The sequence below is a fragment of the Natator depressus genome, chromosome 2 (genome assembly GCF_965152275.1).
Source record: "Natator depressus isolate rNatDep1 chromosome 2, rNatDep2.hap1, whole genome shotgun sequence".
Lineage (NCBI taxonomy): Eukaryota > Metazoa > Chordata > Testudines > Cheloniidae > Natator > Natator depressus.
Window position 1 is genome coordinate 212735089 of NC_134235.1, and position 14832 is coordinate 212749920.

At 42.3% G+C, this 14832-nt stretch overlaps 1 protein-coding gene across 3 annotated transcripts in view; it reads right to left on the minus strand.

The window, feature by feature from the left end:
- Positions 1–14832, minus strand: part of PHF14 (PHD finger protein 14) — a 296760-nt gene that overhangs the window by 208756 nt on the left and 73172 nt on the right. For all 3 annotated transcript variants that reach the window (XM_074945849.1, XM_074945850.1, XM_074945851.1), the window contains exons 6-9: positions 13947–14058; positions 12138–12275; positions 7082–7228; positions 334–604 (exon numbers count right to left, since the gene is read on the minus strand). In XM_074945849.1, the coding sequence (XP_074801950.1) occupies positions 334–604; positions 7082–7228; positions 12138–12275; positions 13947–14058 (668 nt within the window). The remainder of the gene's footprint in view (positions 1–333; positions 605–7081; positions 7229–12137; positions 12276–13946; positions 14059–14832) is intronic.

The window sequence follows — 14832 nt, forward strand, 5'->3', positions numbered from 1 at the left end:
TTAGCAGTAATTTAGTTTACAAAAGAGATATGTTTAAAAAGGCACACTAACTTACTTCAGCATATTAAGATACTGAGTGTTTATGTGAACTCTACATTCATTTGAATGAGCAATGATAGCTTTTTCTTTAACGATAAGAAAAAATAATATATATATATATATATATACACACACACACACGAGCATACTCTGTTACTTTAACCAAACCCTCTCCTCTCTCTTTCTATAATTAGTCAAATGTTTTCTTCAAAACATTGTATAATACAAAGTCAATAGGTGTGGAGCATTGTCTATACGGTTTAAGAAACTTAAATTTCATATTCTCATCCTTACCAAGATAATAATTCACAAAATCAGCAGTCAGAGCCGGTTGCTTATGTTTTCTCCTTCCGTCCACACTGGAACTGGTATCTGAAGTGTCCACGGGAAAGATGTCTGTACTAATTCCCATTAATTCAGCTTTGCGCATCAGCTTACGTATGGCTGAAGCACTGCTAGTGAGTGGTCGTGGCAGCTTCTCCCTGGGAACCCATGCCTGAGGCCTGGTGGTACGAGCTAATTCTGCCTTGGCACGATACTGCTGCAGTCTGGCATTGATTCGGGCCTACAATCAAATTCCCGGAAAAATCAAAATAGAATAAAATGGTGTAAAATGGAATCCAAATCACTTTTGCCAGTAAACTTAACCTTCCTTTAGACTACATGTACACTAGGCACTACTTTCAATAAGAAAAAATGCACAATCTAATCCAGCATTTTTCAATGCTTTAGCATGTGATAACTCAACAGACAAAACCATATATGAATATCATTTGATTTTACTTTGACATTTGTAGTTAACTGGCAGCATATTTTCTTAACCTTAGGTTTGTGAAGTCAAATGGAGTAATATTCAGAACTTTCTTTCTGGGAATACCACCTTCAACAAGACTATTAACGTAAGTGGTCTTCTGGCAATATGATGGCATATCTAATAAACATAAGTAGATGGAACTATGTTCACAAAGTGGGTAAAACCCTTGGCTTAGGTATCAGAAAACAGATTAAGATGTGAGCATACTGCCGGCATAACTGCTATCTAAACCTTCTGGCTGACACTTAAGCCAAGTCTATAACCCTCTTTTGTAGGAACTCCTTTCCCAGTTATAGCACTGCCCACACATACCTCTTTATAGATAAGTACACTAGCTGACATTAAGGAAATTCACAAAAAAAAGCAATAGAGGCACTAGAGGCACACTGTATATATTGCTGACGGCATCTGTATATTTTAGACATCTGGGAGACCAACACCAGAAGGTCAAGTTGTTACATGTAATTGGAAAATACTGCCTGCAGAAAGTCTTTGCAGTGGCAGACAATAACACGAGCATAAAAACCATGACAGGCATGAATCCAGCTGAGTACCAGTTACAGTTTGTATACTCGCCTGCATGAAGAGGAAGTTAGACTACAGAGCATTAATCCAACTCCCCCAACACATGGTATGAGATACCCTTACATGTGAGAGAAAGGCAAAAACATGTGCATATACATACTACACTTGAGGAATACCAGTTAACTCAGCAGTTCAATTTACTAGCTTATGACCAGCATGATCTGGAGCAGGATGTCAGACATCTGGTTTGTAGGCTGAATCCAGCCTCTCTTCTCCAGCCCATAGCACAAAGGACCAGAAGTGAACTGGAATGGACAGACTGAGTAGGGAGGTCATGCTTTATTTGGCACAGGCACCTGAGCCCTCTCCTTTTTCTTTCCGCCTTCCCCTCCCCTCAGTTGCTGCTTTTCATAGACGAGGCAGCACCACAATGCCTCAGAGATGAGACAGAGTAGGCTTCTTCCCAGCTGAACCACTATTCAGTCACTCTCACCCAGGCCTCAATTCTCTGTGCTGCTATCCAGACACAGATTTTGTCTTCATTGTTAAAAAAAAGATGTGCTTTTACTCTGGAATAACTAACACACATCTGCTATCTCAATGTAAATCCTAGTGATGACAAGACACCATAGTTTTCACCATAAGGGAAATTGAGACAAGGGATCAACCACAAGGCAGAGAAAGTGGCGTGACTCAGTGGCTAGAGCATTAGACTGGAACTTCAGAGACCTGGGTTCTATTCCTAGCCTGCTGGGTGATTTGGGGCATTACTTCACCTTTTTGTGCCATAGTTTCCTCATCTGTAAAACAGAGCTAATGATGCTGGCCTCCTTTGTAAAGGGCTTTGAAATCTACTGAGGAAAAGTACTACATAAGAGCTAGGCATTATTATTATTGTTATTATTATTATTACTAACAGTGTTTTATATGAATAATATTACTTATAGTTAGGGCCCAACATATTCACGGCCGTGAAAAACATACCAAGGGCCATCAAATCAGACCTCCCCCATGAAATCTAGCTATTGGAAAGGAGGAGAGGAGAGGGGAAAGGAGGAGAGGGGAGGGGTAGCTGGGGGAGATTCCCAGAAGTGGAGATGGATCTGATCTTCCCTCTGCTGCTAGGAGCGCCTGCACAAGGGGCTGCTAGTCCCGGCCAGGCTGAGGAGGGACAGGACTTCCTCTTCCCCTGCACGGCCGCTCTGGGTGTGTGGGGGAGGTCAGACTCACATGTGGGTACCTCCCCCAGCTGCAGGAAGCTCTGTGGCTGCGCTACTTTCAGAGCCGCAGTGCAGCCATGGAGCTTCCTACAGCTGGGGGAGGTATCCACAGGTAGATCTCATCTCCCACCAAGAGCAGCCATGCAGGGGAAGAGGAAGTCCTGTCCCTCCCCAGCCCAGCCCGGACTAGCAGCTAGAAGCTCCCTGCTGGGCCGCTCCCAGGGAAGATTCTCCCAAAAGGAGAGAAAAAGAGAGGGAGGCTGAGGATGCCCAAAGTTGGGCAAATGGGTAGGGGAAAAGAGGAATCATTCACAAGAAGGAGGAGCGGTGCCTAGACATGGAGGGATGCATGGAGGGGAAAGTTTCACCAACATGTATACTTTTTAAATTAGTCTTTGTCTTTAAATGCGATATTTAGCTTCACTGGTTAAACGGGCACACTCTGCAGTCAAAAGAAAGTACACAATTTGCCTCTTACCAGTAAACTTTCTACTCCTGGTCATGGCCCCTAAATGAACGGATAATTCAGCCCTCATGATAGAACATGTATTAACACAAATTTAACACCCATAATCTACAGCAGGGGTTGACAACCTATGGCACGCGTGCCAAACACGGCACGCGAGCCAATTTTTAATGGCACGCTGCTGTCTGCTGGGGACAGCAGCGTGCAATTAAAAATCCTGCCCTGCCCGGCCCAGCCCACTCTTCTCCGCCCACTGCTCTCTCCTTGCAGGGCAAGCAAGCTTCCCCTCCCCACCTCCTTTCCCCCAGCATGCTGGGTTCCTGCCCCTCCTCCTCTCCCTCCCTGCAGCCGATCAGCTGAGGGCCCTTGCTACGGAGGGGAGAGGGAAAAGCAGAGCCGCAGCGCTCTCGCGCTCTCTGCTCTGGGGACCTTGCGGAAGGGGGTGGAATCGGCATATCCCCTCCAGCCCCCTGCCGTGAGCTGCTCAGGGCAGGGGGCTGGGAGCACCCCCATGACCCCAGCCCACACCCCCAGCCCTCTGCCCTAACCCTGAACCCCCCACACCCCCCAGCCCTCTGCCCTCACCCTTGCACCCTCCACACACCCCAGCCCCGTGCCCTGACCCCTGCACCCCTCCCAGCCCCCTGCCCTGACTCCTGCACCCCCCCCACACATACCCAGCCCCCCCACACCCCGTGCCCTGACTCTTGCACCCCCACATCCACATCCCCACCCTGAGCACCAAATGGGAGCTCCTGCACACACACCCACATTCCCACCTGCACCCCTCACACCAAATGGGAGCTGCCCAGGTAAGCGCTCCACACCCAAACCTCCTGCCCCAACCCTGAGCCCCCTCCCTCATTCTAGCTCCTGGCCAGACTCTGCACCCCAACCCCCAGCCTGCTCCTTCACCCCCAGTCCTGTTCTCAGTGCACTCCCACCCTCATCTCAGTGCAGAGAGAGGAAGAGAATGGGCCAGAACCAGGGAGAAAGGAGGTACCTACTCTATGTGGCCAGGTCCAGGACCCCAGACTGGCAGTGGGCTGAGCGGGGCCGGCAGCCGGGACCCTGGCTGGCAGGAGCTCGTGGACGGAACCCCAGACCGGCAGCGGGCTGAGCCGGTCAGCCCGCTGCCGGTCTGGGGTTCTGGCTGCCAGCCCCTTGCTAGCCAGGGTACCGACCGCAGGCCCCGCTCAGCCCGCTGCCGGCCTAGGTGAACGGAACCCCAGGCTGGCAGAGGGCTGAGCGGGCCGGCAGCGTAAGATCAGCATTTTAATTTAATTTTAAATGAAGCGTTTTAAACATTTTGAAAACCTTGTTTACATACAACAATAGTTTAGTTATATAATATATAGACTTATAGAGAGAGACCTTCTATAAAACGTTAAAATGTAGTATTGGCACGCAAAACCTTAAATTAAAGTGAATAAATGAAGACTTGGCACACCACTTCTAAAAGGTTGCTGACCCCTGATCTAGAGCGGAGGTGGGCAAACTATGGCCCACGGGCCACATCTGGCCTGTGGGACCGTCCTGCCCGGCCCTTGAGCTCCTGGCCAGAGAAGCTAGCCCCCGGCCCCTCCCCTGCTCTCCCCCATCCCCTGCAGCGACACCGCCACGCAGGCAGTGCGGCTGGCTCTGTCTGGGCAGCGGGGATGCGAGCTCCTGCTGCTCTGAGCGGCATGGTAAGGGGGCGGCGGCGGGGTGTGTGTGTGTGTGTTGGATATGGGGCAGGGAGTCCAGGGGGCAGTCAGGGGTCAGAGAGCAGGGGGCAGTTGGATGGGGTGGAGGTTCTGGAGGGCTGGGGGGTGGTGGTCAGGGGACAGGGAACGGGGTAGGGGGTTGGATAGGGCGTGGGAGTCCTGGGGGGGCCTGTCAGGGGGCAGGGGTGTGGATAGGGGTCGGTGGGGGGGAATCAGGGGACAGGGAGCTGTGGGGGCTGGATGGGGGTGGGATCCCAGGGGGGGCATTTGGGGAAGGGGGTCCTGGGAGGGGGCAGTCAGGGGACAAGGAGCAGGGGGGGTTGGATGGGTCAATGGTTCTGAGGGGGGCCGTCAGGGGGCGGGAAGTGGGAGGGGGTGGATAGGAGGCAGGGGCCAGGCTGTTTGGGGAGGCACAGCCTTCCCTACCTGGCCCCCCATACAGTTTCACACCCTGATGTGGCCCTCGGGCCAAAAAGTTTGCCCACCCCTGATCTAGAGAGACTGGAAATACAGAATGATGGCAGGAACAAGAAACATTCATAATTTCTATTAGGGAACAGGGATGAGAACAATCTGTACGCTCACTCTTCTTTTGAACATGGCGGTGCTCAGCTCTCTTGAACATCAGTCCATTAATTTAGGTGCATAAATAAAGATTAAGCCTAATTTTAGGCACCCATTTTTTTTTATATCTTGACCCAGGCCTACAATGGTATATTTATCTAGCCCATCTGTGACTGCTAGTAGCAAATAACCCCAATGGCCGGGGAGGGCTCTGCGTTACTACAGGGAATTCTTTCCTGGTGTCTGGCTGCTGGGTCTTGGTGAAATGCTCAGGGTCCAACTGACCGCCATATCTGGGGTCAGGAAAGAATTTCCCGCGGTTAGACTGGCAGAGACCCTGGGGGTTTTTTGGCCTTCCTCTGTAGCATGGGTCACTTGCAGTTTTAAACTAGTGTAAATAGTGGATTCTCTCTAATTTGAAGTCTTTAAATCGTGATTTGAGGATGTCAGTAAGGCCTCCAGAGATTATAGGTCTATTACAGGAGTGGATGGGTGAGGTTCCATGGCCTGCAATGTGCAGGAGGTCAGACTAGATGATCATAATGGTCCCTTCTGGCCATACAGTCTATGAGATTCACAGCAAAGACCTTTACAATTTAGGCATTGGTTACAGAGCCCCTTTTTTTCCCCTTGTCCATCATTTCTACCACTATTATGTAGATCCACAGCTTGCCTCTGCCACCATCATCCTTATCCCCTTACGGTTTCTCTCAGCCACTTTTCTGCCCCACAGTCAGTCTCTGCTCCCCCTGACCTTGAAGCACAGAGTCAGTCTCCCTCCTCTCAATTCTTGTCTCTGGTGTCACAGCAACCCCTGACAGCTGGGAGGAGAAACTGCATGAAAAATCCTACTTAGCCCAGGTCTGGGGCATGCCCAGTACAAATGGAACCTTCTGAGTGTTTTGTTTAAAAACTATCATCCATTGAGTATATGCAAACTGAAATTTTTTACAGGATTATAAATGTTCGAATTTCGGTGGATTTTCATGAGGCCAGCAAAAAACCTACTGACACCAGGGCAACTTACTTGCTAAAGTTCAAGTCCCTTCTTCAAACCACAGAGGCACTAGAGCATCTCAATTAAATTAATGAAATAATTTAGCATGGGCAAAACATTTTTTCCCTAACCTCATTCTGAGAAATAGCTGAATCACTTTTACTGAAATGGTCTATGCACACACACACACAAACTTGAGGCAGACACACAGCATGGAAAATTTCAGCCTAAAGGACCGAAACATACAAGCAACTGAAAATAGGGGTCTTATATTATGAAGTGTTAAGGCAACCTTATCCGTAGGCTTTGCGATAGCTCCTTGTAATAACTAAGGAAAAAGGCGGAACTTTCTTTTAACATACACATAGCAAAATGTCTAAAATCTTGGCTGCTTTGACTGATTTTTATTTTTTTAGAATCTTGAAATAAAGTTTAGAAGTAAAATAAATACAACTATGGAATTAAAAAAGAATTATAAATTACCCTGGTATCATAGAGAATTACATAAACTAATCAGGATTATTTCCATTCAGATGCCTGCATGTGCACCTTTTCAAGGATTATATTATGGGGTCATTCACTCTTAGGGAATCCAATCTAAAGATAATTCACTGCCATATTAATTGACCATATGCCATCAATGTAGTCCAAATTTCATTTTCAACCACCGTAATTCCACCTTCCTCTTCCCCCCCTTCTCATTTAACATTGATGATTAACGCACATGCAGCTTTGGCATGGGTACAATACCTGCGCTTCTGGTGAGAGCTGTTTCTCTCTTTCCTGCAAGGACATTTTACAATAAGACTGTAAAGCCAAGTAGTTCTTCCGTTTCCATTTTCTGTCTAACCTGTCCGCATGCTGTTTACAATAAGCAAAAAAAGGATCTGCTATGTCCTGTTTCAGCAAGAAAAAGGGATGGAAAAGAAGGGGGGGGGGGGAAATCTAGTTAGAAAAATGATACAGAGGAACATAAAGCCAGCATTTCATGTATAACACAATTAACATTGACAGCTAGGGGGAAGGTATACAAGCCAAAATAGGGGAAGAACAGGTTAAAGAATATTTAGATAAATTAGATGTATTCAAGTCAGCAGGGCCTGATTAAATTAATCCTAGGGTACTATTTTTTAATAATCCTAGTTTTTTTTTTTAGTTTTTTTTTATTTTAATTTTTTTATAATCCTAGGGTACTACTTTTTAAAAGGGGAACAAGGAGGACCCGGGAATTACAGACCAGATAGCCTAACTTTAATATATGGAAAGATATTAGAGTAAATTATTAGACGATTTATGAGTATCTGGAGGATAATAGGGTTATAAGGAATAGTCAGGATGGATTTGTCAAGAGCAAGTCATGCCAAACCAAGTTAATTTCCTTCTTTGATAAGATTACTGACCTAGTGGATGGGGAGAAGCAGTAGACATGATATACCTTGATTTTAGTAAGGCTTTTGACAAAGTTCCACATGACGTTCTCGTAACCAAACTAGGAAAATGTGGTCTAGATAAATTTACTATAAAGTGAGTTGCACAACTGGTTGAAAGACCTTAATTTAAGGGTAGTTATCAATGGTTTGCTATCAAGTTGAGACAGTGCATCTAGTGGGGTCAGTCCTGGGTCCAGTAATCTTCAATATTGTCATTAATGACTTGGATAATGGAGAACAGTGTATGCTTATAAAATCTGCAGATGACACCAACCTGGGAAGGGTTGCAAGCACTTTGGAGGACAGGTTTAACATCCAAAATGGAGAATTGGTCTGAATTCGACAAGATGAAATTCAATAAAGCCAAATGCAAAGTACTTCCCTTAGGAAGGAAAAAATCAAATGCACAACTACAAAATGGGGAATAACTGTCTAGGTGCTGAAAAGGATCTGGGTTTATAGTGGACCACAAACTGAATATGAGTCATTAATCTGATGCAGCTGCAAAAAAGGCTAATATGATTCTGGGATGTATTAACAGGAGTGTTGTATGTAAGACACAGCGAGGTAACAGTCCCACTCTACTCAACGCTGGTGAGACTCCTGCTGGAGGACTGTGTCCAATTCTGGGCACCACAATTTAGGAAGAATGTGGACAAATGGCAAAGAGTCCAGGGGAGAGCAACAAAAATGATAAAAAGTTAGGAAACTTGACTTATGAGGAAACGTTGAAAAAACTGGGCATGGTTAGTCTTCAAAAAAGACGACTGAGAGGTGACCTGGTAATAGTCTTCCAATACTTTAAAGACTATTATAAAAAGGACGGTGATCAGTCGTTCTCCACGTCCACTGAAGGTAGGACAAGAAGTAATAGGCTTAATCTGCAGCAAGATTTAGATGTTAGGAAAAATTTTCTAAGTACAAGGGTAGCCAAGCTATGGAACAGGCTTCCAATGGATGTCATGGAGTCCCCATCATTGAAAGCTTTTAAAAACAAGTTGGACAAACACCTGCCAGGGATGATCTAGGGGTTTACTTGTTCCTGGCACAGCGCAGAAGGCTGGACTTGATGACTTGTTGAGGCCTCTTCCAGCTCTACATTTCTAAGATTCTGTGTTTCAAATAGATGGGTCTTGTAGAGTAACACAGTCAGGGTTTGCATCAGTTTAACTAAAGGTTTGTTTAAAACCAATTTAGTTAAATTGATGCAAGCCCACATGTGTACACTCAAACAGATTTTTAGATTGTGTATATTGATCTGGCGTAATTCAGTAAGGAATTGATTTAAGTTAAATCAACGGAAGCCAGGTTTAAACTTGTTTAAAAGTGACCACACAGGAATTTTGCTTTTGTTTTTTAAGCTGAGAAGTTTCTTTTTTAGACTAGCTACCTTACAGTTTATGAAAACAACATAATTTGTTACAAAAATTCAGTTTCATATATCAAAAGAGGATGCTAAAACTATACTAGCAATTATTTCCACCCAGAATTGCAAGCAGAATTAAAAGGTATATTTAATTGTTGCCATAACTCATGTAGCTCAAAGTCTAAATTCCATTATTTGCACACAGAAGTGACTACATTATCAAAAATGTAGGTGAAAATAATGAGGGTTCAGTTTCAGAGAACAAGTTGAAGCCAAATTGAAAAGTCTAACCTTAGAAGTAAAAGATTTGTTTTAGTTAAATGCCTCAACTGAAGGTTTCAGTAGACACCATATTTTAAAATGTTACGGAGGGTCAGTGCTACCCAATATGCTCATTAGTTTATGAATTATTTTTGTTTGCTTTTTTATTTATTTATTTAATATTCACAGTTAAAGAGCACTGAAGCAGGTCCCAGCAAATATAACACAGGACAAACCAACACTGCGAGCACCTCATCGTTCTCGAGTACAGCTACCTAATGCCGCACAACAAAGCAATACATTCTCCATGTACTCTTTAACAGTCTCTAATGATCTCCAAAAAAAAAATTTTAATGAATTTACATTTCTGCAAGTTAACCCAGGGAAAAGGGAACAACTTCCTATGACAAGTGTTGTACCAACAGGTAACAATTACAATAAAGCACATAAAGAAGGCATTTAGAGCATTGTATTACTGCACTAATCATGAAGATGAGATGGGAGAGTTGTCATTTTTCTACATTGAAGTGATGGAAGTTATTTTTGTGTATCCAAGGTTGTTGTTTTTCCTCTGTGCCTGTTCACAGACAAATTATAAGGTTACTGGTATATTTTAATACTAAATAGTTATAAAAACCTGCCCTCTTTGTCTCCTTCTGTAATTATGAAGTGCTCCTGGTTGCTGTTTGGACAGTTCCAAGAAACACTCACCTCTCTTTTGCCCCAGGAGCTCACTAGAATATTTGATCATTCCAGAAGAGACAGGCAGGGAGTCCTTACATATATGTTAAATATAGAATGTATGGCCTCTACATATTGTTTCTCTGGGAAGCAATCACATTCTGCTCAATATTCCTCCAACAGATCAAAGTTTCCAAAGAAGGGGACATTTTGGGAAAAAGCCACACACCTTATTCTGCATTAAGTGAAAGAGTTCATTATTATGTCTTGTTTTCCAAATACATTCTTCAAAGAGCATGGTTTTCCTTTTGACTTCTTCAAAGTGGTATTTGTATGGCCTAAACACCAGCAGTCTTTTGTATGATCTCTCACATACATAATTTTCTTCTATTTTTCATTCTTCACTTACTACATTTTCACATTCTTATGGCTGAACTACTTTATCAATTCATTTACCTCGTGTATACAGTCTGCAAGCTGAATAAGACTGCCTCAGCCAAAGGTGGATTAATACATCTCAGTTTACATTCTCTTTTTAATTTCCAGCAAATTTTCTATCTGAATAATTGTCAGTAAAACTTACTAACCAGGCACTAAAATCCACTCAGTATCTCATGACAACGAACAAATTAAATATTTTACTTGCCTGTCCAAAAAAAGGCCACCAACCTACTCACCAGAGGCAAGTAAAATTTTGCAAGTTTCATTCAAAAATATACGCTGTATATTTAGATTTCAGGGTAGGGGAATATACGTGAAACAGAGCTTACCTCCATAGGAATTTAAATTAACAATTCTCAGTTACGTGATTCCTTGATTACAAAATACTTTGTTTGCAGTTGTTTAAAGATATGCAGTGTTTTTAGGTGAAAAGCACTGCAAACACATACAATGATGGGAATTCACAACATGAGCTCCTTAAAGAATCATCATTAAACCTCATCTAGTAGACCCATCACTGTTTAACTGAAGGCACCATGTTTATCTTCCCAGCACTTCATCTTGTAGGTGAAATTTACTTTTTGTGCACAGTTCTGACAGAGAATTACTAATGGTCTGAGTGGCCAGTTCCTTAAGAAATAAGAAAGACAATGATTCCAATGTAGCTAATGAATGACAACAAAGCCTGCATGTCAGTGTGTGCGGTCATGTGCACATCCCTCTCACTCATCTATACACAATTTACTTTCTGTCACATTTACTATATGTAAAGATGAATATGACTGGCTAAACTTGAACTTTGTAATTAGGGCAGAACACTAGACACTTACAAGGTATTTCCATTGAATAAATCAGCCCTTATGCAAAATCTTGTCATTTGGATTGCTTTATTGATATTATCAAGAAGAAAACTGGTACCATGAGTGAATATGTAAGGAATATGGAATTTAAAAGTAAGTATTTTAACTGGATGCAACTATTGGTAATTTACAAAAACTCAGAATGAAAATCAAGAAATATCATATTAATACAATGAAAGTTACTTATTTAGGTTACATCTTTTTTCAGTATTATCATTAAATTGTATCCAAAACATTTGAAGAGAAAAAGGGCTCCATTTGTGCCATTTGAACAGCACAAAGGGGATGTAATCTGGCTACAGCTGGAAACTGAGCAAAGCAGAGGGAGATTCTAAACTGGAAAGAAGCTGACAAAGCAAACTCCTGCACCAATGCGCCCAACTCTTAGTTAGGGCCATTTCAGGAGAAAGAAGTGGTAAGATGGGGAGTGGGATAAGAGGAGCTCCTCTGACACAGTCATTAGATAGTGTATGATTCCTTAGAGACAATAACTAGCTATCATAAATCAGAGCAGGCCTTAGGCTGTCCTAATTTAAATTAGGGCTAGGCCAGCTTGAAACAGCTTCCTGTGAAGAGCATATCTTGGCACAGGAAAAAAAAAAAAAAAATCTAGCCCACTTCCAAAAATATACTTATGACCTCACTGCAGCATCTTATCAAAAACTCTCCTCAGGAATGTTATCCAGAAACACGGTAAGCTTCCCACATGCTTTTGTTAGGACATTTCCATTTTATGTTTTTCTAAGGAAGTTGCATCACACACATACCTCTTCAGCTGCTGCTTCTGACAGCAGGCCTTCTTTCTGAGCACAGGTCACATGGAAATAAGCTCTACACATGCCAGCATCACAACTAATGCAAACACCAGTTCTGGCAAAACGAGGGTCTTCACAAAAACTGCATTCCTAACACAGAAAAATGGTAAAATTAACTACAGAGTAAACACGACAATAAAGATTCCACATTCCATTTTTAATTTGCTTTGGCATAAATGAAAGATAATTTAGATGTCTTCTATACAGACACACAAAGTCTGTTAAATGTTACTAATGGATGGATTTAATCTCATGAGGTATAGCAATACAGTTAAGGCTAGCTACCTATACTGGGATTCTCCAAACTTCTTTTTTTAATCCTATATTCCCTTTCAACAGGTAAAGTACAAGACTTGAAATAATAATGCTGGCTCTTCTTGTTTTCTTGCACTGGTAGGTTTCAACTTAGACTCTGCACATACTTTGTTTTACGTGATCAAACATGCTTTGTTAAAATTAAGATGAATTAAATATAATAGACTTAAACAAATGATCATCTGGCTAATTTGTAAGCAATAGTCATAATAGTAATAAAATCAGTGCAGTAATCCTTATTTAGGAAGGATCCAATTGTATTAGCAACTTTATAAACTATACAGATAAAATCAGAATCACCTCACCCACAAATGCAATATATTCCAGGTTGGAGAGACGCTGCGAAAGCGTAGCAACACACAATGCTATACAACTGTTTAGTCATGAAATGAAGAAGAATACTGCATTAAACTGTATAAAACTGAAGCTCCAGAGGGAATTCAGATAGGCAGAATATAAAATAATTATCCATATTTTCATTAGAAACTGAGACTCAGTCTTTCTTGTGATAGGGTTAGTGTTTTATTTTGCCAACATATTGCACTGCCTTGGGTCACTGACTCTGCCCACCTGTGAAGAGCATTACTTATCCTATAATCCCTTTTAAAGTTTGAGATGTGCCCAAATTACTACTTCTGCTCCTATTCATCAGTTAAGACATCAAAAAAACCTAGTTATTGTGTAGAAAAGCTGCTGTACAGAGGTTGCCCACTTGGACACTTCTATAACAGTGCTGAATGTTTTGGAAGACTCAAACTAGGCATGCTGGAGATGCAATACACACAGGCTGCTCTTCAGTCATCCTGGCATAAAAGTCTTTTTTGTTGGTGGTGGTGGTGAATTTAGTATTCATGAAAGGTCCCACATTGATAGCCTTGGGAACTCAAATTTTACATGCACCAAATGGGTACAACAAGAGAAGCAACAGCAAAATCTTCCCCACATGGCCTGACACCTAGAGAAACATTTGGACATAAGAAAACCAAGGAACCATCTACCAGAAATCCTTTGGTCTCTATTGAGTGTCATTTTGTGCCAATTGTAATGGTAATTTGAGTGCTGTGCACAAACATCCTCTTATGAACTGGACTAAAAACAATTACACTTCACATAAAAGTCCATTTGGGGAAGGCGGAGTATATTTTTCACTCAGACTCCCATACATTCCTCAACTCTCTACATTTATACTTTGGCAGACTGCCATTAACACACATAACAAGGAGGTAATGAGTGTCTCCAGAAAGAAGGAGAGATGGGGAAGAGAATGAGAAACAAAAGAAAAGACAAAAGAGAATGCATACTTCTGTTTTTATTGCATTTCCAGCCCTGAATCTTGTTGCATTTGTTGCAAAAACAGAATTACAAAAAGCTAATAAGATATTCTATGCCATATATGTAGAGCAAATAAAACTATACCTATGTAAACTATACCTCTTCTAGTCTTACCTTGGCACCATACTTAGAATAGTTCATTTCAGTAAGTGTTACTGGCCGCAGCTTGTCAATATCTCCAAATGCCACTCCTGGAACATAGAGGGCACAAACAATGTGGACCCACCTACAACAGCAGAAAAATTAAGCCATTATCATCAAGAACAACAACATTTTGCTCTTGTATTGCACTCTTCATCTGCAGATCTCAAAGTATGTTACAATGGATTGAAAGTATCATTCACATTTATAGATAAGGAAAATAAGATATAGAAAGCCAAGGGTGTCAGAAACAGGAACACAAGCCTATTGACTCACAGTTGAATGGACCATCCACAAGCCTCTGGTGCCTCCCTCCTATCACTTAGATTTTTTTAAATTTGTTTTAACTTTTTCTAGTCCAAGAGTTGTCAGCAGCTTTCTTTATATGGCTAATCTGTCAAATCTAAGGTTTCAGAGTAGCAGCCGTGTTAGTCCGTATTCGCAAAAAGAAAAGGAGTACTTGTGGCACCTTAGAGACTAACCAATTTATTTGAGCATAAGTTTTCGTGAGCTACAGCTCACTTCATCGGATGCATAAAGTGGAAAGTACAGTGAGGAGATTTTATATATACACACAGACCATGAAAAAAATATACATTGTAAGGAGAGTGATCACTTACGATGAGCTATCACTCTCCTGCTGGTAATAGCTCATCTTAAGTGATCAGTCTCCTTACAATGTAAATTTTTTCATGGTCTGTGTGTATATATAAAATCTCCTCACTGTACTTTCCACTTTATGCATCCGATGAAGTGAGCTGTAGCTCACGAAAGCTTATGCTCAAATAAATTGGTTAGTCTCTAAGGTGCCACAAGTACTCCTTTTCTTTTTGTCAAATACAAGTTCAGTAAAAACCAC